The sequence below is a fragment of the Cucurbita pepo genome, chromosome LG07 (assembly GCF_002806865.2).
Source record: "Cucurbita pepo subsp. pepo cultivar mu-cu-16 chromosome LG07, ASM280686v2, whole genome shotgun sequence".
Lineage (NCBI taxonomy): Eukaryota > Viridiplantae > Streptophyta > Magnoliopsida > Cucurbitales > Cucurbitaceae > Cucurbita > Cucurbita pepo.
Genome location: NC_036644.1, coordinates 5,511,012 through 5,538,907, shown reverse-complemented (window position 1 = coordinate 5,538,907; position 27,896 = coordinate 5,511,012). Strand labels below are relative to the sequence as shown.

At 35.0% G+C, this 27,896-nt stretch overlaps 3 protein-coding genes and 1 non-coding gene across 4 annotated transcripts; 2 read left to right on the top strand and 2 right to left on the bottom strand.

Moving 5' to 3' along the window:
* Positions 1 to 140: 140 nt before the first annotated feature.
* On the top strand, positions 141 to 11,234 carry LOC111799139 (magnesium transporter MRS2-11, chloroplastic-like). The gene is made up of 14 exons (XM_023682554.1): positions 141 to 607; positions 1,376 to 1,448; positions 1,716 to 1,786; positions 1,940 to 2,025; positions 2,110 to 2,200; positions 4,880 to 4,948; positions 5,533 to 5,613; positions 5,726 to 5,891; positions 5,992 to 6,037; positions 9,201 to 9,281; positions 9,681 to 9,763; positions 10,277 to 10,320; positions 10,436 to 10,548; positions 10,930 to 11,234. The coding sequence occupies exons 1-13, from the start codon at positions 230 to 232 to the stop codon at positions 10,529 to 10,531; spliced, it is 1,365 nt and encodes a 454-aa protein (XP_023538322.1). The 5' UTR covers positions 141 to 229; the 3' UTR covers positions 10,532 to 10,548; positions 10,930 to 11,234.
* Positions 11,235 to 14,510: 3,276 nt separating this feature from the next.
* On the bottom strand, positions 14,511 to 14,591 carry TRNAL-AAG. Its single transcript has one exon. It is a non-coding gene; the product is annotated as a tRNA-Leu (tRNA).
* Positions 14,592 to 16,698: 2,107 nt separating this feature from the next.
* Positions 16,699 to 18,147, bottom strand: LOC111799005. The gene is made up of 3 exons (XM_023682380.1): positions 17,777 to 18,147; positions 17,466 to 17,687; positions 16,699 to 17,095 (listed from the first exon to the last, which is right to left on the bottom strand). Exons 1-3 carry the CDS (start codon positions 18,020 to 18,022, stop codon positions 16,871 to 16,873), a joined length of 693 nt encoding a protein of 230 aa, XP_023538148.1. The 5' UTR covers positions 18,023 to 18,147; the 3' UTR covers positions 16,699 to 16,870.
* Positions 18,148 to 26,054: 7,907 nt separating this feature from the next.
* Positions 26,055 to 27,619, top strand: LOC111798521 (histone H2B-like). The gene is made up of 3 exons (XM_023681736.1): positions 26,055 to 26,374; positions 27,124 to 27,351; positions 27,426 to 27,619. The coding sequence occupies exons 1-3, from the start codon at positions 26,080 to 26,082 to the stop codon at positions 27,566 to 27,568; spliced, it is 666 nt and encodes a 221-aa protein (XP_023537504.1). The 5' UTR covers positions 26,055 to 26,079; the 3' UTR covers positions 27,569 to 27,619.
* Positions 27,620 to 27,896: the final 277 nt, after the last annotated feature.

Here is a 27,896-nt window from a genome sequence, read left to right as displayed (position 1 = left end):
TTAACCACATATCGTTATCCAATGAGAGAGCAAAATATCAATTATTTAATTTTAATTTCTTTTTATTTCAAACATTATCCAAAAATAATTTAATTTTCATATAATATATAAACAAAATACACGTAGTCTTCTCCTTTTGGAAGCTCCGGTACCTGCCAACGTAAAAAACAAGCTCGAAGCCTGGCTTAAACTTTAATGTTCATAACCAGACACCTTGGATCGCTCTCCAATGCCGATCTCTCCATCCCTTCAACTCCTTCGATTTCCTTCCCAGCCACTATCCTCATCCTCTCACCACCGTCTCATCTCTGATCTTGCCTCTGAATCGCGCTTCTTCCGTTCTCCATGGCTTGCCTCTTTGGCTCCGTTGCGGAACTGCCGGATGAAGCTATCTTCGACAACGAAATGTTTCTCCATGTCCAATGAGGATGAGAATTGGAGTGATTCGGAAGCGTTGGTGTCCGATTTGGACGAAGGGGGAGATCGCGAGGATGATATTGGTGTTCAGCAAGAGAATCCTGTGGCCACTGTTGCTTCTGCGCAGAGGATTGCTTCCTCGTCGCCGAGTGATTATCTGTCGCTGGCGATCCGAGAGCTGGTTTATGAGGTTTGTTTTTTCTTTTCTTTGATGCATTTTGCTTTTTGTGTGAATTGTGACGTTTAATTGCGTAGTGAATTTCTTATTTTCTGTATCTTTTACTGTTTGAGATCTATGAGAGCCTGTTCAAATTACAAGTCTGCTATTGCCTATTCGTCGTCAGTTGCTAATTAGGGCCAACTTTCTTTTTTTGTTAATGTTGAATAACATTTTGTGGAATGACTTCCTGACATTCTAAAATCACATTCGAATTTTGATGTTAAGAGTGCAAAAGGTTTATTATTTAATTTCTAAACAGTTTAAAGTGCTAATCCACTAGTAATTTATTGTGTAGTTTTTAACTCGCTAAACTTTTGATCGTGAATGTAGTATATCTCATCAATCAAGAGGTTAGGGGTTCAAATTCTCCTACCCAATCGAATCCCATCACCACAAATGGTTGAACTAAAAAAACTCATATTTTAAGAATCTCAGTAGCCATCATGCACTGTAAAATCATAGCCCGATCATATAAAAGATGCAAACTTATGACTTTTGAGAAGTTGAACGTCTGATATTTTCCACAAAATCCCCTTTAAGGGCTGCATGTTTACAAAATTTCAGCTTATGTTAAAACCTTGTGTTTAATCTTCCACTGAATGAAGGGTTAGTTATCGTTTCAATTCCTCATATTAGATCTGGATCTTGATGCCTCAACCAAATGGTTTCCTGTTAGAGATTTATTTGAGGATAAGGGGAAGTTTTTACTCTCAATGCTCATCTTTATTGTCAACTTAGGTGGTAGAGGTTAAAGCCAATGGAGCCATATCCACTAGGAAGATTAACAGACGCCAGCTGTTGAAGTCAAGTGGTGAGTAAACATTTCCTGAAATTTTAGGTTCTCGTTTCAATTCTTAGTTTCTGGATGTGTACTAATAAAAACTTGAGTCTGTATTGACTTCTTCTCTATACTTCCGCTCTGAAATATCAATTGCTACTGGATGTCTTACTGGTCATCTTTAACCCTTCACGATTTTTAACCGTGGAATGACAAATAGGATATTATGCTACATTTTATTAAGAAACTATATATTTTCCATTCATTATTTTTCTCTTGTGGACATTGTTTAACCATCAGGGCTTCGTCCACGTGATGTTCGAAGTGTTGATCCATCTTTATTTTTGACAAACTCAATGCCTACATTACTGGTATATTGATTTCCACTTCTATAATTCCGTTGATATTCTTTTGTGATTTGCTTTTCATGTTGAATCATTAGCATTTGGCATAAAAATTTGAAATCAAGAAATTGACCATAAATGATACTCAGCAAAGTTTTTCTTTTGTGGTTCACATCGCAGGTTCGTGAACATGCTATTTTGCTTAATCTGGGTTCGCTTCGAGCAATAGCTATGCGGGATTGTGTCCTTATATTTGATTATAACCGGTATCCATCTAACTTAAAAGTGGCGCCATATTTATTTGTCATACAAAATTCGACATTGCAATTCTCTTTGCATGATATTTTCAGTCCTGGAGGACAAGCTTTTATTGAATCATTGTTGCCTCGATTGAACCCAAAAAACCTGAATGGAGCGCCAGAAATGCCATTTGAACTTGAGGTTAGTAATTCTTGTAAATATATGTATGCTTGCTTCATATAATTAAAGTTGGCAGATGAAAGAAAAATTAGCTTATGAATTGCGATATTTCCGTACATCTAACAATAAGAAGTTTCCTAATTAGAATTTGGTCCAGAGGAAGCTTACCCCTAGAAGCAATGAAAAATTACCACTACCTTTGAGATTCTTATACCATTTGAAGTTGCTGAGAAGATCTAATTATTATTGTGAGCAGATAGATCAGCTTTTAGATTTGGTTTTGTTCATATATCCTGATCATAAAGGTTTACAAATTAGAATCTTGCATTGAGAGGTCAGTGAAGTGTTCCTACCAATTCTGAAGCTTACATTGAATTTTTTCTACGATGGAGGTCCAAAAATCAAATTTGTTTAGATTACCGTTGAGGGGAAGACCCAAATAGGAAATCGGCCATTTCTCAATGCTACAACCTGCTATGAAGTAAACTTCTGCACTTCCAGATCATCTTTGAGCTTCTTATATCAATCTTTGATTATTGTTTAGACCTGAGAAAGGCTAAAAAATTTGACGATATTGAACGGATTAACAAACTCACTTCAAGAGCAATTGGAAAAAGAATAGTACAAAACTTCATAGAGAACCATTTATCCGACCTTGTTTATCCATTAGTAATCATGGTATTGATCATTTGGTCTAACTCCCCTAAAGGGCTTCATTTTCCCCTATGATTTTCCATTAGTGACACTAGAATAACTGGCACTGAAGAGACAAGCATTCACCCCACTCTACATAGATCACTAAAGCTTTTGGCTTCCATGATAGCGTTTACAAACTTAAACCAACTTTACGAAAGGCCTTTTCCGGATCCAATTTGAGGTTTGATGTGTTCAATTTCCTTTTCTAAGCATCACCGAATTCTAGACAATAACAATAATTTGTTTTCTCCCGAAAAACTGATTGGTATTCTGAAATTGTTTAGATCCTTTAAATATTTCAATAAAAACTTTGTGGGTACTGATTTTGAACTCAGTTACCTTTTTTGCACCACAGTTTCTTGGAATAAGAAAGATGTACATCTATTTGATGCTCGTTGCTCTCTTTAGTAGTGTCATTTTAGAAAAGATCGTGGAACAATTTCAAAAACTTAAGCACAAGAGTGTTGCAATCTTTTCTGAAGAACACTGCTATAAAATCACCTAGTCTAACGGCCTTGCACATACCACACTTTTCATGTCTTTTAAGATATTGCCTCCATAAAACTTTTCCTGCAGCTTCCTTTACCGATCAGAAATAGAACTCCAATGAAGATTAGACCGGAAGACCATGTTCTGGGGACCTTAGTAAAAAAGGAATTGAAGAAGTTAAGAAGCTCATCTTCAATCTCCCTATCGGTTACTGAGGTTTCTACTTTTAAATTAGCAATCTATGAGACTAAGAACTTCTTCTACCTTCTATTAGCCGAACAATGGAAGGAAGAGATCATGGTGCCATTTACATTTAGGTCTTTGCCTCCAAAAGTTTCTTCTTAGTGTGAAATTGAAAAACTGGAACTGAGGTTGAGCCTAGTGTCCTCTGGATGGTCTAGGGAATAAGAGTCCTCTAAATTGTAGAAGGCCTTTTATAACGAAAACAAGCCTTTTTATAGTTGGTGAGAATTGCCGACAACCTTTTTCTTCCAAATCTTGAAGGATGATTATAAAGCTTTCAATTTTTTTTTTTTATAAAATGTGGCACACCCAACCTTACCATAAATGCCGGAATTTTTCTTGATGATCACAAGTCACATGTACTTCTAATCTGAAAGAGGTGAGCCCACATTTGAATCCCTCAGCTCTCGAGTATGATTTTAAAGCTTTCAATTTTTTTCATAAAACGTGGACGCCCAACCTATATGCCGGAATTTTTCTTTATAATCACAAGTCGCATGTTTTCTAATCTGAAAGAGGTGAGCCCACATTCGGATCCTCCAGCTTTCGAGTAGGATAGGAAATGATTAGTTGTTTACTCTAATCTTGAATCATTGACGTAGCAAATTTAGGGCATCACTTTTGATTGGCAAGAAATCTGTCAAGAGAGTTTATCAGCTTGTCAAAAACCTTCATATTCCTTGTTGGAATATAGTGTAGTAAACTCGAACAGAGAAAAACCACATATTTGAAGGGAAAGCGTTATATTTGAGGAGAAAGCTTGACAAAAAGAAAAAGAAAAAAGAAAAAAGAAAAAGGACAAGACTGCAATGAAAGTTTCTCATAATTAAAAAAGGGTTAAATGACAAATTTGGTCGATGTGGTTTTGAGAATGCTAGAACTCAGTCCCTATAATTTTAATGTTAGAATTAGTCTCCATAGTTTGATAAAATCTCTATAAATAGTTCCTTCTGTAAGCACAATATATGAAAGGTTTAACAAATCATAGGGACTATTTGTTAGGTTTTTTTAAATCCTAAGGATGAGATTCTAGCTTTTAAAACCATAGTGATTTAATTCTAACTTTCTCCATAGGGATCAATTTTATTATTTTTGGACTAGTAATGGAAAATGTCTTCCTTGAATCGGTGGTGCCAGTAGTTCATGGTCATCATGTGAGCTTTTGAAGCATATTTTCTCATAATTTGCATTAGTTTTGCTTCTTTGTTATTGTTTTTTTTACGTTGCATTACTATAGTTTATTAAAGATATTATTTTACTTAACTTTTCTAGGTTGTTGAAGCTGCATTGCTTTCACGAACACAGCGTTTTGAAAAGCGACTAATGAAAGTAGAACCTCGTGTGAGTATGGAAACATAGTGAGTATATATATAAATAGTACTTCGTTTTCTGTTTCTTCCATTTAATCTTGAGATACACATAAATAACAGCGGCCAAACGATCAAAGGATCAAATAGATTGGAACGAAAGAGTCTGAGATCGGATCGGATCGGATGAGATACATCTTGATTGGTTTCACCACCCTAGAGATTGGAATTATATTCAATTTTTATTCGGTGGGACAAAAAAATAGATTATTATTTAATTTAAAATTTGCAATCCTTTTGTGCTTTCTTCAGGCCTTTGGTTCTATGTTTAATGGGTATTAATTTCAATGCTGAGGTGTTCTTTCTTTTAGAACACTCTGATCGTTCCGATGGTATTTTAATTATCAAATGATAAACATAATAATTAAAAAAATTACCATACTTAAATTAATGGATTCATGGAATATAATCTTAAAGAAGTGTTAGCCTTTATTATTTCCAATCTTTCACAACTGTAGTGATGAACATTACAACTGTAGTGATGAACATTGTTTTGCGAGCTAAAAAAAAAGAAAAAAAGAAAAGGAAAACTTATTTATAAAGTGCGTTTGGTTTCAGGTTCGAGCTCTACTTGAGGTATTGCCCAACAAATTAACTGCTACTGGGTTGGAACAACTTCGTATTAGCAAGCAAACTTTGGTATAGTTTTTTGAATTTATTCTGATAGAGTAGTTCAAAGTATATCTCGCTGTGATATCCAAAAATGAGTAGTTTCAATCTGATTACCTTCTATTCCATATTTGGACGTAAGGTTGAATTAGGTTCCAGGGCAGGGGCTCTCAGACAAATGCTTCTTGATCTTCTGGAGGATCCACAAGAAATACGACGTATCTGTATTATGGGAAGAAATTGCACTCTTAATAAGAGAAGTGATGTTGTGGAGTGCTCTGTTCCGTTGGATAAGCAGATTGCAGATGGTAAGTCATACACATTCAATTATCACATTCATGATTATCATCAGCTTTGATTTCAGTGTTCAACTGTTTTTTGTGATATTTATTGAACTTTTATCTGCAGAAGAGGAAGAAGAAATAGAAATGCTGTTGGAAAATTATCTCCTGAGGTAATTTTGATATTCGATAAGCCAGATTACACAATTCTAGAGAGCTAGCTTCAAATATTTCCATACAAGTTGTAGTCTTTTCATTTTTTTTTTTTTTTTCTTTTTATATGATAAAACTTGATAGTCTTTGGGTATCGTCTTTGTCCTTCTTCAGTATTGGCAGTTTGTAACTTCATATTTGGTTCAATGAGAGTTTCTGTTGTCTGTCGACCAAGTAAACTTGTGTTTGAAGTAAGTCAAGAACATATTTCTTTTGATTAACAAAAATACCTTTCTTAGATCTTGCAAACTCTATCCCTAAAAAATACTTTAAGACATCCAAGCCTTTGATCTGAAACTCACTTTGAACCTTTTTTGTTCCTAAAATCAACCAAACCTTCTTCATGATTACTTCTGAGAATGTCTTCAACTTAAACAATCAAAATAGCATTTTTATTATTCTTAGGTTGTTTATAGAAGATTGTATGGTCTATTTCACTTTAGAGGTATCGTGATAGCTTTTTCAAAGCATTCAAACCAAGCTCTTGGAGACTGTTTGAGACCATATGATGATTTCTTCCATATGTAAATGTAGCAATTTCCAAGTTCCATTTCAAATCTTGGTGGTAAACTTATAAACACCTCTTCATCGAAATCACCAATGAGAAAAGCATTCTTAACATTTAGTTGTTGAAGTACCAATCTAAATTAGAGACAAGATGGAGTTGATTTTTGCGGTGGGAGCATAATCAATTTCATAAATTTGAGCAAAGCCTTTAGCCACTATTCTAGCCTTGAATCTTTCTACACTGCCGTGAGTTTTAACACCCATTTGCATCCCATGTCCTTCTTATCCTTTAGTATCTTTCTTAATAGCAATAGGATTAGAAATAATAGGCCAGATATTTTGAACATTCAAATGATCAGAACAAAAGAAGTATTACCAGTCCTTTCATCATCGAGATCAGCAGAGAGATTTCTAGCATCATTGATCGAAATTTCAAAATGATTTTGTGTAGAATCAACTCTCTGGTCTTGGTTGCTTCGATCGATTGCTGTTCTCATATAAAACTTCAACTTAAGAAATCGACCTCTTTCAGATTTAGGAAATCGATCTATGCTTCTATCATCAATCAATTAAAAAGGGCCACTGGATAGAGTAGAAAGAACTACTTCGGATCAATATCCTGTTTGCCTCACTTTGGGTAAGGGATCTTGGGGTCCCTCTCCTTATTAATGAATTCTAGGCTGAACTATCATTCCTTCTTGCGGATGGTTGAAAAATGGTGGTTGAAAACTTCTTTACATGGCTGGCCAGGACACGACTTTATTTAGAAACTAAGGGGGCTTAAGAAAGAATTAAAGTTGTGGTGCCAGCTCACTTTTGGTCACCAGAAGGAACTGAAAATTAAACTTCACAGTGAGCTCATGAACATTGATTTAAAGGAGGAAAATGCTCAATTGACGGAAGCTTATTTGAAGAGAAGGTTAGAGATTAAAGCAGACCTTTCGTCTATTTCAGTCAATAATGGTATTTTTCCTTCTATTAAGTTTGGCTTTGGATAATGAAATCGAGAGCGAGTTTATTGATTTCTTTCAGAATTTATTTAGTAAAAAGGCTGGTGTTCAAACTTTCCCTGAAGGGATTGATCGGGAGTCCAATTTCCGACGAGCTTTACCGAGATAAAAGTCTACAAAGCTATGACTGATTTAGGTACAAAAAAAAAAAAAAAAAAAAAAAAAAAAAAAAANAAAAAAAAAAAAAAAAAAAAAAAAAAAAAAGAAAAAGGAAACCCAGTCCCAGATGGTCATACAGCTGATTTATAATCGAAGGATTTTGGTTTTTTTTATGGAGAGAGTGTATTAGGGGTACATATGTTTGGCTAACTACTCCATTATTATCAATGGCAAACCTAGAGGTAAGTTTCAGGCTTCTAGAGGACTTCGACAAGGCGATCCATTATCACTCTATGTTTTATCCCTGGGATTGATTGCATGAGCAGAATGCTCTTGACGGCAGAACAAAAAGGGCTGATACAAGGCTTCCATATTGGTTCGTACCCACAATTGGTATCTCATCCATCTCCAATTTTCAGATGATACAATTCTCTTATCCTCTCCAAAGTAATCATATCTTGTTAATCTCTTCCGAATTGTTCATGAGTTTGAGGATACATCAGATCTGATATTAATTGCTTAAAGTTAGAGTTTTTGGGAATTGGAATAGATTTACAGCAAGCTGCACATCATGCTTCATACTTCGGTTTTAAGCTTGATTGTTGGCCGACTACCTACTAATTGGGTTACCGCGTAATGGAAATTCCCGGAACCTCGCCTTTTGGGCCCCTATTATTGAAAAAGTAGAGAAACAGCTACTTTCTTACCAATTTACCATTTCTCCTTGTGTTTTGCTCTGAATAAGGTTACCAAATCAATAGAGAAACTATACAGACACTTTCGATCGGGGGCGGTATTGAGAAGAAGTGCAGCCACCTTATCAAATGGTCTTCCATACAAGTTTTTATTGAAGATGGAGGTCTGGAGGTTTTTGATATTCATAAGAAAAGTCTCTCTTTTAGCAAAATGGATTTGATGATTTTATCATGAAAAAGAAGCCACTTGGAGGAATATTATAGCATCCAAGTTTGGCACCAACAATTGCAACCAAAAACTGGGGAGCTACTCATTGCACACATCCAAGGGTCCTTGGGCTTGGTAAGAAGACTTTACTTTGGAAAGACACTTGGCTGGAACCAAAGAACTTACAAACACGCTATCTTTTATTTCATTTGTCCCAGAGAAAGGAGGCAGCCATTATTGACTTGGGCTTGGAATCTGTTTCTTGAGGAGAAATTCTAGAACCGGAAATTAATAACTGGGCTACTCTTTCTCATCTTTTATCATCTTTCAGCTTCTTGCAACAGGGAGATAGAGGAGTTTGAACTTTAAAGAAGGATGGATTGTTCTCCACCAGATAGGTTGATAAACTGGGTTTGAACTTTAAAGATAGATGAGTTCGAGACCGATTTTATTTTACTGCAACTTGAAACACCTTCAAACTAATTGTTGTATTTGGTACTACTTGCCTATTACTTGAGTTGGCCAACCAATGTATGATTTTATTCACGAATTTGTGGAATGAATCGTGCAAGCTGATGCAGTTTTTTCCCTTTTGCATATGCAGATGTGAATCTTGTCATGGTCAGGCTGAAAGGCTTCTGGATTCTGCAAAAGAAATGGAAGATTCAATTGCCGTCAATTTGAGGTCTAAACTACCTTACATTTACCTGTTTAATTGGTTCTCAGCTTGTGTGTTTCTTGTTATATTTCAGAATTCACATCGAAATAAACTGAGGTTGAAAAAGGGAGTCATCATAGGTTTGACTGTGTAGACATTCTCAGAAGCGTGACAGTAACATATAGATCACTTAGCTTAATTATCATAATTTCCATGAATTATTTTATTTTCTGAAAAAAAAAAATGATCCGTGAGTGAAGACATATTTTTTGTGGTTAATCATATCCCTATTTCCTGTATCAGGAGAAGCTTTGAAGAATAAGTCTTGTTTTTTCTTCTCTCTCTTATTCTTCAAATAATGAATCAAAGTTTGTTAAGCATGTTTTAGTAGCCACGTAACTGTTTATGTTCCCTATTTTGAATTAGCTCGCGGCGACTTGAGGTTAGCAGGGTGGAATTGCTTCTTCAAGTTGGGACATTTTGTGTGGCTGTTGGTGCTTTAGTTGCAGGTATGCTCTTTAAGGGAAAAAAAAAAAAAAAATGCTATCTTTCATATTCAATTAGGAAATCGTTTATGAACCGAAGGTAATCACCTTCCAGAGAAAAACAGGTGAGGAATATTGAGTTGAAGAGATCTAAATCGTTCTCAAAATCAGGTTGAAGATGGTTGGGAGGGAGTCCCACGTTAGCTAATTTAGAGAACGATCATGGGTTTATAAGTAAGGAATATATCTCCATTGACATAAGGCCTTTTGGGGAAGCCCGAAGTAAACCCATGAGAGTTTATGCTCAAATTGACAATATCATGTCATTGAGGAGTGTCGTTATTCCTAACAAATCAATCCTAACCTTGGTAACATAACCCAAAAGAAGAATCACAATTGTAATAGGCAGGCAAAAAAGAATAATATACAGAAAGAGAAAAAAGGTAATTTACAGAACTAAATGCATGGAATAACTTTGACAAAAGAATTTCGCTTCCAATTGTACTTTAGCCATTGTTTTTCACATCCATTTTGCAGGAATATTTGGCATGAACTTACGATCTTACCTTGAAGAACACGTGGTACATTCTTTAAAAGCCAGTTTCTAAACAATATTCAAGTTCATTCAACATGGCCAATTGTCTTAATTCTATTACGTATTGTAAAATTGATGCCCCCTTGTCACGATGCGTGCAGTTTGCCTTCTGGTTAACAACAGCTGGGATTATTGTGGGTTCGGTTGTGGCATTCTTTCTCGTTTATTCATATTTCAGAGATAGGAGAATCCTATAAGCTAAATAATAATTCAGGTAGAAACAATCTCCTCATTTGAAACTGTACCTCATAAGTTTCTCCAACTTCTAACTTTTTATGTTAGTTTAATTTTTATCTCTTAGCTCTGAAATGTTCTACGAAATTTGCATAAAAAACCATTTTAATTATGTTACTAGTTTTGCAATAGATTGCCTGATAGAAATCCCTCTTTTGTTCATTCGTTTACTGATTGTCTTAGGTGGGTTAGTATTTGAAATCATATCTAGCAGTTTCATTGTTAGAAACAAGGAAATATGTTGCAATAAATGGAAAGGTTTAGAGATCATGCTTTATATCAGGTTACTTATTTACATATTTTGAATGCTCAGCAAAAAAAAAAAAACTATATTCGATCTGAATCTCATCGGTTTGCACAGGTCATTCAACCACCCATTGTTGGATGTGCTAAATATCCCATTGATGCTGCAGCAGCGGAGGTTGCATTACGTGGGATTACATGAATAACATATTTTCTTATAAACCACGAATTTCCATAATGGTACGTTATTGTCCACTTAGAGCATAAGCTTTTATGGTTTTACTTTTAATTTTTCCAAAACTCTTGTACGAATGGAGATATTATTTTCTTGTTTTTATGAACAAAGTCATCCTTTGTTGGAAAACCCAACCAAGAGATGATAATATTTAATAAAATTATGGAATTATAAATTTAGAAGAAGTAAAAAAACTGCTATTTACTTTTTCCAAAATGCATCCTAGTTAATTCATAAGTAAATTTGATATACTACAGATGTAGATTTAAAAATTAAATGATTACGTATGATTTACGGGATAGATCTACGCTCATGTTAATCATGATTTTGTATGATTATGCATATATTATACGAGACACCAGTATGATGGAAAGTTCATTTATGAATGCATATTTCGTGTGAAGTTAAAATCATGAAATGTATGGAAATATTTATGTGCATCATATTATTGAACTCACAATAAATTATTTGTGTTCCTTTCTTCATCGGTTTCAACTATGTGTAAGCATATGCTAGCATACGGATTCGTTTGCCTAATGGGTCAATGTACACGTGTGTAGCCTATGTGTAGAGAAGTACTATGCATCTAATCATATTCGAAAATGAAAGTAATATCCAAAAATGAAAGTAGAGCTCGTCAAAGACTTTAAGCCAAAATACCAAATGCAAATATACCAAATGCAAATGAAAGTGGATCCATTTTTTTTTCATTCCTGAGGAAGTGCATCATAGAGAAATGATAGACTCGAAGACCCTGAAAATGCAAAACCCAAATTGGTGAAGAATATGGTCCGTGGGTTTTACAGTCCGTCCCCATTAACCGCTCGGGCATCGACCCGGGAAGAATCAATTCCAGATTTTCCCGATCTAAATAAAGCAGGTTTTACATGAAGAAGATTTGGCTCAGCATGTTCTATTCGATACGGGTAGGAAAAGAACCCAACTCGATATTATTAAAAAAATAGATCAACAAATTATTGAAAATTGTTTTTCTGTTTTTCTCGCCAAGTCGAATTGCTTTATCAATGAACAATTTTAATGTATATTATGTGTTTGTATTTTTTAGTCACTCATTGAATAACATCATATACTCATTCTTTTCCTAATATTATTTTCAAGTAACGGCAATGAGAATATAAAAATAAAGTACTTTTATAATTACACCTAACGAAATAAAATTATAAGTGTCATACTAAAACATTTTAGTATGACAAGACGAGCGAGTAGAAGATTTTAGACATGTAGTTTTTGGATTGATTAGGTTGGTGACTTGAATAATCGAAATAGAGTTTGTAATCCAACTCAATCCTCTATTTTCGAGTTGTATTGGATTGTTGGATTATTTTTTAAAATTATTTAAGAAAATTCATAATTAGAAAAAAAAAAATCTTATTTATGTACGATGCAAATATCAAACATTTCCAAGTCGCAACATACCACTAATATACAATTTGTCAAATAATCTTCTTAATAATTTTAAAAGTAGGATTGGGTTATAATTTTTTTTTTTTTTTGAGTTGGTTTGGTTGACCCAAAGATAAAAAAATCTAACTCCGAACCAACTAGAATTTTCGGTCTTAAAAAATTTAACCCAAACTCAAAGTTAAATAAAAATGTAACAAAACCCAATTTTTATAATTTTGATTATATAGTCCGAATTGATATAAGATTTCTATTGTTTTTCTCTCTTCTTTCTAATACTTGTTTTATTTTGAAAATAAAATTGATATATTTGAAATTATTTTTCACTCCTATTCTTCACCACCACCAACTGCCACCATCCGTCACCGACTGTAATGCTTTTACTTATTTTTGTTTTTGTTTTGCGATGTTAAATGATTTAGACTTCTATTTCTTTGGTGTTTTTCCTGTTTTCTTTCATGTTCTTGTGGGTTTCTTTCTTTATTTATGGTCATGTCGATACCATCGTCTTCCATTCGTTAATTTTCGTGTCGTTATTGTTCTTGTTGTTGTAGCAAAGTGGTTGTTCAGTTGTTGTAGGATGGTTAGATTTCTCTGTTTCTTATGAGTTAAGAGGAGGATGAAAGTGATGGATGGTTGAGTGTTTTTTTCCCACATAATTCTATTTTGGTTAAGTACCATCTTCAATGTGCAACAGCTTCTAATGTTCAAAGTTTTAATTCTCGATCGGATTACCTATGAATTCTGATCGAGATAATCCTACTAGAAACGAACGAAAACTCATGCCCAAACTCCTAAACAATAGCGTCTCGTAAATGTTGAGAACGGTTAGGAGGAAGTTCTACCTTGATTAATTTAGGGAATTGTAATAGATTTATAAGTAAGGAATACATATTCATTGGTACGAGGTCTTTTGTTGAAGTCCGAAGGAAAGCTATGAGATCTCATGTTCAAAGTGGACAATATCATACTATTGTAAAGAGTTGTTATTACTAATATGGTATTAGAGTCATGCCCATACCCTTGACTTAACTATGACAATAGAATTCTCAAATGTTGAAGAAAGAAGTTATGAGCGAGAATGATCATGGGTTTATAAGTTTTTATGCAAGCAGAAGAACCTTGTTTTGCAAACTATCGACGTTGTGTGAAATATTTTCTAGAACAACATATTAAAATGAAATCTTACGAAAATGAGGAAAAATCGAGGCTAAATCTTGAAATACTTACTTCTCGATCTTCCTTAATTTTTGTCAAATTAGGATGATTCAAATGTCCATTTAGTTCTCCTATAGCCCTTAAGCAATTCTTATAAGGGAACTTTGGCCAAGTTTAGAGTCTGAATTTGCAGGAACGTAGATGATTGTTTCTCCTTCTTTCGGCCTCTCAAACCCTAATTCCTTTTCTCGTTTTATCCTTTCCTTTTTTTTTCTTTCTTTTATTATAACATAATCTCCGGTTTAGTCGGTCACAAACCTCTCTACCTCATCATGATCTTCAGCCTCTAAAACCCCGAATAAAATTTTAGAACTTAAAACTTAAAAGAAAAATCAGATATTTAATTCTCGGAGGAGCTTGAATGCACGAATTGATGTGTTCATTCAAAACGTAAGTACCTCCACTAAAACAATTGAGTCCTCCAATATAAATTGAACTAATTCGACATTCTTACCATAGCAACTCAAAATAGTTGCATTCTACTAACCGAAGAAAAATAATAGGAAATTTCTTACAATCGTAAGGAAAAAAATAGGAATTTATATATATTTTTATTAATTGATACTATAAATTACAAGATTATTATTATTATTATTATCATTATTATTATTATTATTATTATTATTATTATTATTTATTTATTTATTTATTTATTTATTAATACTTTTATAAGATATGTTTTTTTCGTTAAAAAAAATAGAGTTTTAAAAATAGAAAATTGATTTTCCAGAATACCTCCAAATGGTCACAATCTGCGGAGGCGATAGTTTAAGACGGGTCAGCCTTCCCGCCATTTTCGTCTAAGGAAAAAAAATTGAAAATAATGTTGAGAGTGGGATTTGAACCCACGCCCTTTCGGACCAGAACCTTAATCTGGCGCCTTAGACCAACTCGGCCATCTCAACTTCATGTCCTAAATGGTAAATTTAATAAACTAATATTATATTTAAAGGGAATTAATTAATTAAACTCTTTAAATAATAAATTTTCATTCATAAACTATAGATCACTCCACTACAGACATGAAATGATATCACTACAATGTATTTATCTTATAATTATTGTATTTCATATCTAAACAATGAACATCGAATTCAAACCATCATTTGAAATATGTTGACATTCATTGAATCAAAACAAGTCGAAGCACATACCATTCGAATGATTACGACCTTACACTTTAAAAATACAACAATCGGGTGGAAAGAGAGATATGATACAAATAAAGTAAGTCTCTCGAGTCTTTTCTTTAGGTTAACTATTATGTGCGGGACATAAAACCATCAAATAACAAGTAGTTAATCATCGAGGTAGACCCGAACGAGCTACAACGTGGGTCTTTAATAAACCTACATATTAGGGTTCGAGGGGTCCTTTTCATGTTTGTTAAAGTTTAATGCTACACTATTCACTTACAGGTTGGCCATATGATATGATATATAATGTTCATACTTTCTCTCCTTTATTTCTTCAAATCATTTTTTAAAATTAAAATTAAATTATTAAATGCGTTTTTTTTTGGAATTAAAAATAAATTAGTATTTTTAAAATATATATATATATATATATATATATATATATATATATATTTACCATGCATTAAGTTGATGAATAGTACCGTCCAATCATGGATGAGTACGGCTTGAGTTCCTTTAAATGAAGAGAAATATTGATGNTTATTTTTTACTTTTTTTTCTCTTTTCAATTTTAGGATCTCATTTAATATAAAATTTAACTATATTTATTAGATTATTTTATTTAACTAATAATATTAATTTTAATAATATGTTAATTTATAAGTTTGGTACAAATAAAACTAAATTTTAGTTTCTTTATCATTTTAAAAATTAAAATTCGTTTTTATAAAAAAATTATAGATTATTTTTAATATAATATTAAATTATAAAAAATTTAGATATGTGACAAACTCAATCAACTACCTGAATCCAGATTTGGGTTGGTTGAGTTATAAACTTATTCCTCAACCGATAACCATCTTTCGGCTAACCGAGTCTCCTCCGTCCCTCGGGACCAACAAGGGGTAGTACAGGAATATTCACCTGTTGTCCATCGACTACGCCTTTCGGCCTGATCTTAGGCCTTAACTCACCCTCTGTGGACGAACCTTGCAGAGGAACCTTTAGGTTTTCGGGGCATTGGATTCTCACCAATGTTTGCGTTACTCAAGCCGACATTCTCGCTTCCGCTTTGTCCACTACTACTCGTGTGGGTGCTTCCCTTTAAAGCGGAACGCTCTCCTACCGATGCATTTGGATGAATTTAATGTAATAAATAAAAATTTATAGTTTGAAATTTATTGGTAAATTTAAAATATACTGTTTTTTTGTTTATGATATTTAATTTTATATTTATATTTTTTTTATTATTTATTGTTTAACCATCCTTCAAAATAGGTTTTTTTTTTTTATAAATGTATTAAAATTGAGTTGCAAATCTTAATTGATTGAAAATAAATAAACAAATATTTTTAAATAAATAAATGATATTTTACCGACTAACCTTTTACTTTTGTTAAAAACAAAAATTTAAATAAATGACACTAACAACTCGAACCAACCCAACACAAAAAATTTACGGTTGAGTTAGGTTGGGTTCATTATATAACCAGCGCTAAAATTACAACCTGAACAATCAGATCGAGTCTGAAAAAATGTATCAACCCGATCCGACTCAACCCACGAACACCTAATAAATTAGAATAAGTGATAAATATCTAATTTTATGAGTATTGATTCTTCTAACTGTATGTTGAAAATTTTGGTATTAAGCTCGAGCGCTACTATACCTTGTTTGATCGATCTTGTAGTCAAATTTAAATATTTTAAGACGGTGATCGACATTTAATATATTATAATTAACAAGAAATATTATTGAATGGTGAAATAAATGGAGAAAAGAAATGTCTACATCACATACTTTCTTATTATAAAAAATAAAATAAAAAAATAAAATAAGAATCAAAATATTTTTATATTCAAATTAAAAGGTTACAACAAGAAAACCCAATGTGGGGTTTGTTAAATGATTGGGTGTGGTGAGATCTATAAATAATTACATGGGGAACATCATGGGAAATGAATTATTTCCATAATTAAAAAAAAAGAAAAAAAATTGCTATAATTAATTAAATGAAATTAAGTTAATTAATTAATTAATTACTTGATTAAAAAGGTGCTCTTTGAGGGATGCCTTTCCTCCTCCTTGAATTTGAATGTGAAGGATGCGTGTGATTTTGGTATATTTCACCTTCTTGGTTTCTCCTTACACGCAATTCTTCTTCTTCTTCTTCTTCTTCTTCTCCCAATCTTCTTCCTATTCTTTCCCTTCTTCTCGACACCTCCTCGTGTTTCTGCTCGTTCGGGTAAAAGTTTGAATCCTCGTTCTTGACCTAAGCCACGCATGAAAACGGCAGTTGATTTGATAGTATAAAACCCAAAACGGAGATTCAAATCTAAACTACGCTCGAGTAGGTTTGCAACTTATGGAAAAGAGTATTTTCGCCGAAAGCTTATAAAGAAGAAGAAATGGTCCGTTAATACCTATAGTTACATTATTGTTTTCCATAATAGCACGGACCCACTCGAGGTTAGGTAAGTTATAATGCTATATTAGGTCATTTTATAAAGTAGGTAAATTATCAATTTCATCATTAGATATGTCAATTTCATGAACTAATGGGTCATTTTATCAGTAAAATTTAAAATAATACATAAAGTATCAACTTGAGCATAGTTCAATTTGAAGTCAAAGAAATTTACCTTGCAACCAAGAGAGCAGAAACGAAAGGGATCCAAGAGACATCTACTACAAATCTCACACACGTGGGTGCCTCCTTTACTAGCCGAGCTCTTCGGCTGAGGTCTTTCATTCAAAAACAAAACTCTCGCGCTGTTTATCACATACGTTTGAATTTCACTTATATCCAAAACTTTCTCGATCTCTGCTACTCTTACCACATCATGGTACGACGATCTCCGAATCTACATGAATTACAAATTCAAGAGGCTAAAAATTGATACCCACATTGTGAAATAGAGGATCATGTTCGATTATGATAAGGAAAACCGACCTGAATAACATGGTGATCGTGGTGTAGGTCGGATCGGCAATAGAAGCAGAACGAGCGATGATGACAATCGAGGCAAAACATATTGCATTCACTTCTCGGAGCGTCTTTATGCAAAGGACACACATAGAAAAACGGCGTGGACAGTAAAGATTCGAGCCATGTCGGGATTACCATTCTTTCTTTGTTTTGTGTTTGGTTCCCGAGAAAATCCCAAACAATCCCAAGAAAATTGGGTTTTATAAGCATTGCTTCATTGCCATAAAGAATGGAAAGGGATGAGTGAACTGGTTTTGGATTGAACGGTCAGGATTGGGAGATGGTAGGTCAAGTGGAATAATGGCCTTTGGATTGCATTAGGAAAGGGGCGTGTTTGGATCTTACGCTATAACTTGGTTTTTTTTTTTGTTGGTGGCCTTTGGTGAGTACGCAAAGTCGGCAAATAAATAAATAAATAAATAAATAAATAATAAAGAAAATAAAAGTCTGCGTTTTGGACGGAGAAATTAAAATAAAAATGGAATTAATTGATTAAAGGAATAAAATAAAGGAAAATAAAAGTGTTGTTTTTATCCTTTACTTGACGAGGGTTCGATACTTGGTAGCGACTTTTTTTTTTACTTTCAGTTAGATTTTCATTTCAAGGTTTGTTAAGGAAAGATACAAGTACAAGTATTCTATAGAGAATAAAACAATGCCTTTCTACAAGGGGGTTTTTTTTTTTCTTTTGTGTGTTGTTATTATGATGAAATTACAATAATACCCCCGATGTTTATCTATTGTTTTCGTATGGATCTGGTTGCCACTTTTTGAAGAAGGTCGACAACAAGAGTAAAATTTGTTTGAAAGGGGAAGAACGCATCCTACAAGATGTGAAAATTTTGTAGACGTTAGTGGTGCTTGCCTCACAAACTCTGATGCTTAAATTAGCGAGAGATTTAGAAAAATATGTGAGTTCGTGAGGCTGGGTGGAACTTACATCTCTCCAATATAATTAGGATTTCTTTGGTTCCTTGTGTTGGATCGGTATGACAACCCTAAAGGGGTGATGTAACGCCCCAGATCCACCGCAAGCAGATATTGTCCTCTTTGGGTTTTCCCTTTCGGGCTTTCCTCCAAGGCTTTAAAACACGTCTGCTAGGAGAAGGTTTCCACACCCTTATAAATGGTGGTTTTTTCTCCTCCCTAACCAATATGGTACATCACAATCCACCCCCCCTTCTGCGCCCAGCGTCCTCGCTAGCACTCTTTCCTTCCTCCAATAGATGTGGGACCAATTGATGTGAATAAGATTTTAACCATAAAAGTACTTAAGCATGCTTCATTTTTCTAATTACGATACTTTTTAAAGATGGGTAGAAAATGATAATTAATACAACACAATAAACACTTACAACATCCAATAAATCAGAATAATAATTTTGAAATTAAATAGAAAAGAGTTAGAAAATATAACACCATAGTTTTATAGTAGTCTGGTCAAACTTGACCTACTTCACTCCTCAAGTGACTCTTGAGAATTTGAATAAAAAACTTTCTCGATTCTTTCCACGGATTAGAGACCAACCCGCTCTTTTTACGAGTTCAAGAGCAAACTCAATTCTTTCCGCAGCGTAGGATCAAACCCGTAATACAAGTATTTGAATTTTGTAGGAACACACTACAACTCTTTAAAACAGTAGATTTACAATTTGAGCACTCACAACTAATATAATATAGTAATAATAAAAATCAATGTGAGTAACGGTTATATTCAAATTTATATTAAGTATAAATAATTTTATTTAGAAATGTAAAAAAAAAAAAAAAACTAATTCTTGTCTCGACCGTAATTTCTTCATTTTAACTATGATTTGAGTGACTATGAAGTCGTCGAAATTTAATTTTTGTAAGGGTCAAGTCCACGTTTATAGATATTGTCCTCTTTGAGCTTTCCCTTTTAAGGTTTAAAACACATGTGACGGGTAAATATTTTTATACCTTTATAAGGAGTGTTTGGTTCTCCTTACGAACGAATGCGGGATATCAGACTTTTAGTCTTATGGGAGTGTAAGGCTATTGTTCGAGTTATACTTTTATAGACTATTCCATTAATTTATCATCTGTTTTTTAGGTACTAATATACTTACATATAGACCATAACACCAAACCCCAAACCCAAACGAGAGTTAAATACCCAAATTTTAATTTAAATATTTGACAAATTATAATCAAAACGATAATTCACACAACGACCGCTTGGAAACCAAAAAGCACTTACCATCCACGTGGACACAAATTAACAAACAAGACCGACACGTGTCATCCATGTGTCCTCTCCGCCGATTCGTGCAAGCTTTTGATTTTCACAATATAAGTTATAACCACCATTTAAACTAAATTCCCTTTAGAAATATTGGGAACGACGTGTCGTCAAAGCTATGCCGCCGAGGCGATCCCGTAGAATTGTCGGTTCTGTCGTCCGGACAACCACCAAGGTAGTGGAAGAAACTGTGCATGTGGCTGTGGTGGAGGGAGAGAGCCAGGATGTTACTCAAGAGCCAGCAACGGCGGAAACCGGCGGCGATGGAGTGTTTCGGAGGAATATTCCGGTGGAAGACCCCCAAACTTCGCCGGTGTGGGGAGATGTCAAGCTGACAAGGCCTGTAGATTCCACCTCAGAGGTCACGGAGGACAAGGATGTGACGGGGAAGATGGAATCTAAAGCCAGGAATGGTAGTAATTTAACATTACAATAATGCTAATAGTTTGTTTAGAGTAAGTCCTAACCTTTTGTTTTGCAGGTGTCGTTAGGTATAACGACTCTCTATAATAGTAAGCATAAGCTCTCATGTCTTTGCTTTGAGCGTCTCGTACCAGTGGAAATGTATTTCTTACTTATAAATACATGTCCATTCACCAAATTAGCTAACGTGAGACTCTCCCTCAACAATCCTCCCCTCGAACAAAATACACTATAGAGCCTATGGAGCCTTCGAACAGCTTGCCCTAATCGAGGCTCGACTTCTTCTCTGGAGTCTTCGAACAAAGTACACTTCAACATTTGAGTCATTTTTTACTACACTTTCGAGAGCCTCCCCTGAGGCCTATGGAGCCCTCCATCATGCTCCACTAATCGAGGCTCGACTCCTTTCGGAGCTCTCCATCAGGCTTCTCTAGAATTTNTTTGGTTCCCGAGAAAATCCCAAACAATCCCAAGAAAATTGGGTTTTATAAGCATTGCTTCATTGCCATAAAGAATGGAAAGGGATGAGTGAACTGGTTTTGGATTGAACGGTCAGGATTGGGAGATGGTAGGTCAAGTGGAATAATGGCCTTTGGATTGCATTAGGAAAGGGGCGTGTTTGGATCTTACGCTATAACTTGGTTTTTTTTTTTGTTGGTGGCCTTTGGTGAGTACGCAAAGTCGGCAAATAAATAAATAAATAAATAAATAAATAATAAAGAAAATAAAAGTCTGCGTTTTGGACGGAGAAATTAAAATAAAAATGGAATTAATTGATTAAAGGAATAAAATAAAGGAAAATAAAAGTGTTGTTTTTATCCTTTACTTGACGAGGGTTCGATACTTGGTAGCGACTTTTTTTTTTACTTTCAGTTAGATTTTCATTTCAAGGTTTGTTAAGGAAAGATACAAGTACAAGTATTCTATAGAGAATAAAACAATGCCTTTCTACAAGGGGGTTTTTTTTTTTCTTTTGTGTGTTGTTATTATGATGAAATTACAATAATACCCCCGATGTTTATCTATTGTTTTCGTATGGATCTGGTTGCCACTTTTTGAAGAAGGTCGACAACAAGAGTAAAATTTGTTTGAAAGGGGAAGAACGCATCCTACAAGATGTGAAAATTTTGTAGACGTTAGTGGTGCTTGCCTCACAAACTCTGATGCTTAAATTAGCGAGAGATTTAGAAAAATATGTGAGTTCGTGAGGCTGGGTGGAACTTACATCTCTCCAATATAATTAGGATTTCTTTGGTTCCTTGTGTTGGATCGGTATGACAACCCTAAAGGGGTGATGTAACGCCCCAGATCCACCGCAAGCAGATATTGTCCTCTTTGGGTTTTCCCTTTCGGGCTTTCCTCCAAGGCTTTAAAACACGTCTGCTAGGAGAAGGTTTCCACACCCTTATAAATGGTGGTTTTTTCTCCTCCCTAACCAATATGGTACATCACAATCCACCCCCCCTTCTGCGCCCAGCGTCCTCGCTAGCACTCTTTCCTTCCTCCAATAGATGTGGGACCAATTGATGTGAATAAGATTTTAACCATAAAAGTACTTAAGCATGCTTCATTTTTCTAATTACGATACTTTTTAAAGATGGGTAGAAAATGATAATTAATACAACACAATAAACACTTACAACATCCAATAAATCAGAATAATAATTTTGAAATTAAATAGAAAAGAGTTAGAAAATATAACACCATAGTTTTATAGTAGTCTGGTCAAACTTGACCTACTTCACTCCTCAAGTGACTCTTGAGAATTTGAATAAAAAACTTTCTCGATTCTTTCCACGGATTAGAGACCAACCCGCTCTTTTTACGAGTTCAAGAGCAAACTCAATTCTTTCCGCAGCGTAGGATCAAACCCGTAATACAAGTATTTGAATTTTGTAGGAACACACTACAACTCTTTAAAACAGTAGATTTACAATTTGAGCACTCACAACTAATATAATATAGTAATAATAAAAATCAATGTGAGTAACGGTTATATTCAAATTTATATTAAGTATAAATAATTTTATTTAGAAATGTAAAAAAAAAAAAAAAAACTAATTCTTGTCTCGACCGTAATTTCTTCATTTTAACTATGATTTGAGTGACTATGAAGTCGTCGAAATTTAATTTTTGTAAGGGTCAAGTCCACGTTTATAGATATTGTCCTCTTTGAGCTTTCCCTTTTAAGGTTTAAAACACATGTGACGGGTAAATATTTTTATACCTTTATAAGGAGTGTTTGGTTCTCCTTACGAACGAATGCGGGATATCAGACTTTTAGTCTTATGGGAGTGTAAGGCTATTGTTCGAGTTATACTTTTATAGACTATTCCATTAATTTATCATCTGTTTTTTAGGTACTAATATACTTACATATAGACCATAACACCAAACCCCAAACCCAAACGAGAGTTAAATACCCAAATTTTAATTTAAATATTTGACAAATTATAATCAAAACGATAATTCACACAACGACCGCTTGGAAACCAAAAAGCACTTACCATCCACGTGGACACAAATTAACAAACAAGACCGACACGTGTCATCCATGTGTCCTCTCCGCCGATTCGTGCAAGCTTTTGATTTTCACAATATAAGTTATAACCACCATTTAAACTAAATTCCCTTTAGAAATATTGGGAACGACGTGTCGTCAAAGCTATGCCGCCGAGGCGATCCCGTAGAATTGTCGGTTCTGTCGTCCGGACAACCACCAAGGTAGTGGAAGAAACTGTGCATGTGGCTGTGGTGGAGGGAGAGAGCCAGGATGTTACTCAAGAGCCAGCAACGGCGGAAACCGGCGGCGATGGAGTGTTTCGGAGGAATATTCCGGTGGAAGACCCCCAAACTTCGCCGGTGTGGGGAGATGTCAAGCTGACAAGGCCTGTAGATTCCACCTCAGAGGTCACGGAGGACAAGGATGTGACGGGGAAGATGGAATCTAAAGCCAGGAATGGTAGTAATTTAACATTACAATAATGCTAATAGTTTGTTTAGAGTAAGTCCTAACCTTTTGTTTTGCAGGTGTCGTTAGGTATAACGACTCTCTATAATAGTAAGCATAAGCTCTCATGTCTTTGCTTTGAGCGTCTCGTACCAGTGGAAATGTATTTCTTACTTATAAATACATGTCCATTCACCAAATTAGCTAACGTGAGACTCTCCCTCAACAATCCTCCCCTCGAACAAAATACACTATAGAGCCTATGGAGCCTTCGAACAGCTTGCCCTAATCGAGGCTCGACTTCTTCTCTGGAGTCTTCGAACAAAGTACACTTCAACATTTGAGTCATTTTTTACTACACTTTCGAGAGCCTCCCCTGAGGCCTATGGAGCCCTCCATCATGCTCCACTAATCGAGGCTCGACTCCTTTCGGAGCTCTCCATCAGGCTTCTCTAGAATTTTCGAACAAAGTACACCCTTTGTTCGACACTCGAGTCACTTTTGACTATAACCTGCTCACAATTTTTTTTATTCGACGTTTGAGGATTCTATTGATATGACTAAGTTAAAGGCATGAATCTGATATCCTTTTATGAACCACAAATCTGTACAANTTTGTTGGTGGCCTTTGGTGAGTACGCAAAGTCGGCAAATAAATAAATAAATAAATAAATAAATAATAAAGAAAATAAAAGTCTGCGTTTTGGACGGAGAAATTAAAATAAAAATGGAATTAATTGATTAAAGGAATAAAATAAAGGAAAATAAAAGTGTTGTTTTTATCCTTTACTTGACGAGGGTTCGATACTTGGTAGCGACTTTTTTTTTTACTTTCAGTTAGATTTTCATTTCAAGGTTTGTTAAGGAAAGATACAAGTACAAGTATTCTATAGAGAATAAAACAATGCCTTTCTACAAGGGGGTTTTTTTTTTTCTTTTGTGTGTTGTTATTATGATGAAATTACAATAATACCCCCGATGTTTATCTATTGTTTTCGTATGGATCTGGTTGCCACTTTTTGAAGAAGGTCGACAACAAGAGTAAAATTTGTTTGAAAGGGGAAGAACGCATCCTACAAGATGTGAAAATTTTGTAGACGTTAGTGGTGCTTGCCTCACAAACTCTGATGCTTAAATTAGCGAGAGATTTAGAAAAATATGTGAGTTCGTGAGGCTGGGTGGAACTTACATCTCTCCAATATAATTAGGATTTCTTTGGTTCCTTGTGTTGGATCGGTATGACAACCCTAAAGGGGTGATGTAACGCCCCAGATCCACCGCAAGCAGATATTGTCCTCTTTGGGTTTTCCCTTTCGGGCTTTCCTCCAAGGCTTTAAAACACGTCTGCTAGGAGAAGGTTTCCACACCCTTATAAATGGTGGTTTTTTCTCCTCCCTAACCAATATGGTACATCACAATCCACCCCCCCTTCTGCGCCCAGCGTCCTCGCTAGCACTCTTTCCTTCCTCCAATAGATGTGGGACCAATTGATGTGAATAAGATTTTAACCATAAAAGTACTTAAGCATGCTTCATTTTTCTAATTACGATACTTTTTAAAGATGGGTAGAAAATGATAATTAATACAACACAATAAACACTTACAACATCCAATAAATCAGAATAATAATTTTGAAATTAAATAGAAAAGAGTTAGAAAATATAACACCATAGTTTTATAGTAGTCTGGTCAAACTTGACCTACTTCACTCCTCAAGTGACTCTTGAGAATTTGAATAAAAAACTTTCTCGATTCTTTCCACGGATTAGAGACCAACCCGCTCTTTTTACGAGTTCAAGAGCAAACTCAATTCTTTCCGCAGCGTAGGATCAAACCCGTAATACAAGTATTTGAATTTTGTAGGAACACACTACAACTCTTTAAAACAGTAGATTTACAATTTGAGCACTCACAACTAATATAATATAGTAATAATAAAAATCAATGTGAGTAACGGTTATATTCAAATTTATATTAAGTATAAATAATTTTATTTAGAAATGTAAAAAAAAAAAAAAAAACTAATTCTTGTCTCGACCGTAATTTCTTCATTTTAACTATGATTTGAGTGACTATGAAGTCGTCGAAATTTAATTTTTGTAAGGGTCAAGTCCACGTTTATAGATATTGTCCTCTTTGAGCTTTCCCTTTTAAGGTTTAAAACACATGTGACGGGTAAATATTTTTATACCTTTATAAGGAGTGTTTGGTTCTCCTTACGAACGAATGCGGGATATCAGACTTTTAGTCTTATGGGAGTGTAAGGCTATTGTTCGAGTTATACTTTTATAGACTATTCCATTAATTTATCATCTGTTTTTTAGGTACTAATATACTTACATATAGACCATAACACCAAACCCCAAACCCAAACGAGAGTTAAATACCCAAATTTTAATTTAAATATTTGACAAATTATAATCAAAACGATAATTCACACAACGACCGCTTGGAAACCAAAAAGCACTTACCATCCACGTGGACACAAATTAACAAACAAGACCGACACGTGTCATCCATGTGTCCTCTCCGCCGATTCGTGCAAGCTTTTGATTTTCACAATATAAGTTATAACCACCATTTAAACTAAATTCCCTTTAGAAATATTGGGAACGACGTGTCGTCAAAGCTATGCCGCCGAGGCGATCCCGTAGAATTGTCGGTTCTGTCGTCCGGACAACCACCAAGGTAGTGGAAGAAACTGTGCATGTGGCTGTGGTGGAGGGAGAGAGCCAGGATGTTACTCAAGAGCCAGCAACGGCGGAAACCGGCGGCGATGGAGTGTTTCGGAGGAATATTCCGGTGGAAGACCCCCAAACTTCGCCGGTGTGGGGAGATGTCAAGCTGACAAGGCCTGTAGATTCCACCTCAGAGGTCACGGAGGACAAGGATGTGACGGGGAAGATGGAATCTAAAGCCAGGAATGGTAGTAATTTAACATTACAATAATGCTAATAGTTTGTTTAGAGTAAGTCCTAACCTTTTGTTTTGCAGGTGTCGTTAGGTATAACGACTCTCTATAATAGTAAGCATAAGCTCTCATGTCTTTGCTTTGAGCGTCTCGTACCAGTGGAAATGTATTTCTTACTTATAAATACATGTCCATTCACCAAATTAGCTAACGTGAGACTCTCCCTCAACAATCCTCCCCTCGAACAAAATACACTATAGAGCCTATGGAGCCTTCGAACAGCTTGCCCTAATCGAGGCTCGACTTCTTCTCTGGAGTCTTCGAACAAAGTACACTTCAACATTTGAGTCATTTTTTACTACACTTTCGAGAGCCTCCCCTGAGGCCTATGGAGCCCTCCATCATGCTCCACTAATCGAGGCTCGACTCCTTTCGGAGCTCTCCATCAGGCTTCTCTAGAATTTTCGAACAAAGTACACCCTTTGTTCGACACTCGAGTCACTTTTGACTATAACCTGCTCACAATTTTTTTTATTCGACGTTTGAGGATTCTATTGATATGACTAAGTTAAAGGCATGAATCTGATATCCTTTTATGAACCACAAATCTGTACAATCGTATGATACTCTCATAAACTCTTATTCGTATGATACTCTCATAAACTCTTATTCGTATGATACTCTCATAAACTCTTATTCGTATGATACTCTCATACACTCTTATTCTAGTCAACGTGGGACTCCCTCCCAACAATTCTCGACAGGTATTAGAGAAAGTAGAAAGAAACACGAGAAGAAAAAGGAGAGGGAAGTAAAGAAGAGGAGAAGGGGCGGGGGAAGAGAAGGGTACAAGAGGTACGTGTTCAGGGTGCTGAAGCAGGTGCATCCGGAGGTGGGGATATCAGGGCAAGCCATGGTGATTTTGAACAATCTGATGAACGACATGTTCGAGAGGCTAGCTGAGGAGGCCACAAAGCTCTCCAAATACACAGGCAAGCCCTAATAATATTCAAAATAACACACTCCTTAAAAACGACCAATTCTAGTAACCTTTGGATTGTGGTAGGCGGGCAGACGCTGTCATCAAGGGAGATACAGGGGGCGGTGAAGTTGGTGTTCCCGGGAGAGCTAGGGAAGCACGCCGTTGCTGAGGGGACTAAAGCGGTGTCAACTTATGTCTCTTATGATCATAGGAGAACCCGACCATAGTTATTACAATCTTTTTTTGTCGCTCATAATAATCATTTTGTATTGTAATTACTTCTCCTTATGTGTCTCTTTTTTTAACTTTGGTTATTGTAAAAAAGGATTAATATGAAGAATTATTTAACTTCAAATTGGGTATTTTATGATATTTATTGTTAAGTATTGGAACGAAGGTTATTTGACATTTTGAAGAAACCATGCAAGTGGGACGGTTGAGACCATTGTGTTATATGAGTGAATGTTACAAATAGATAGTCATAGTTATAGAGGCCGGTTGGGCTTTCTTCTACTTTACATACTTGAGGCTAACCAATGTCACTCGTTTATAACC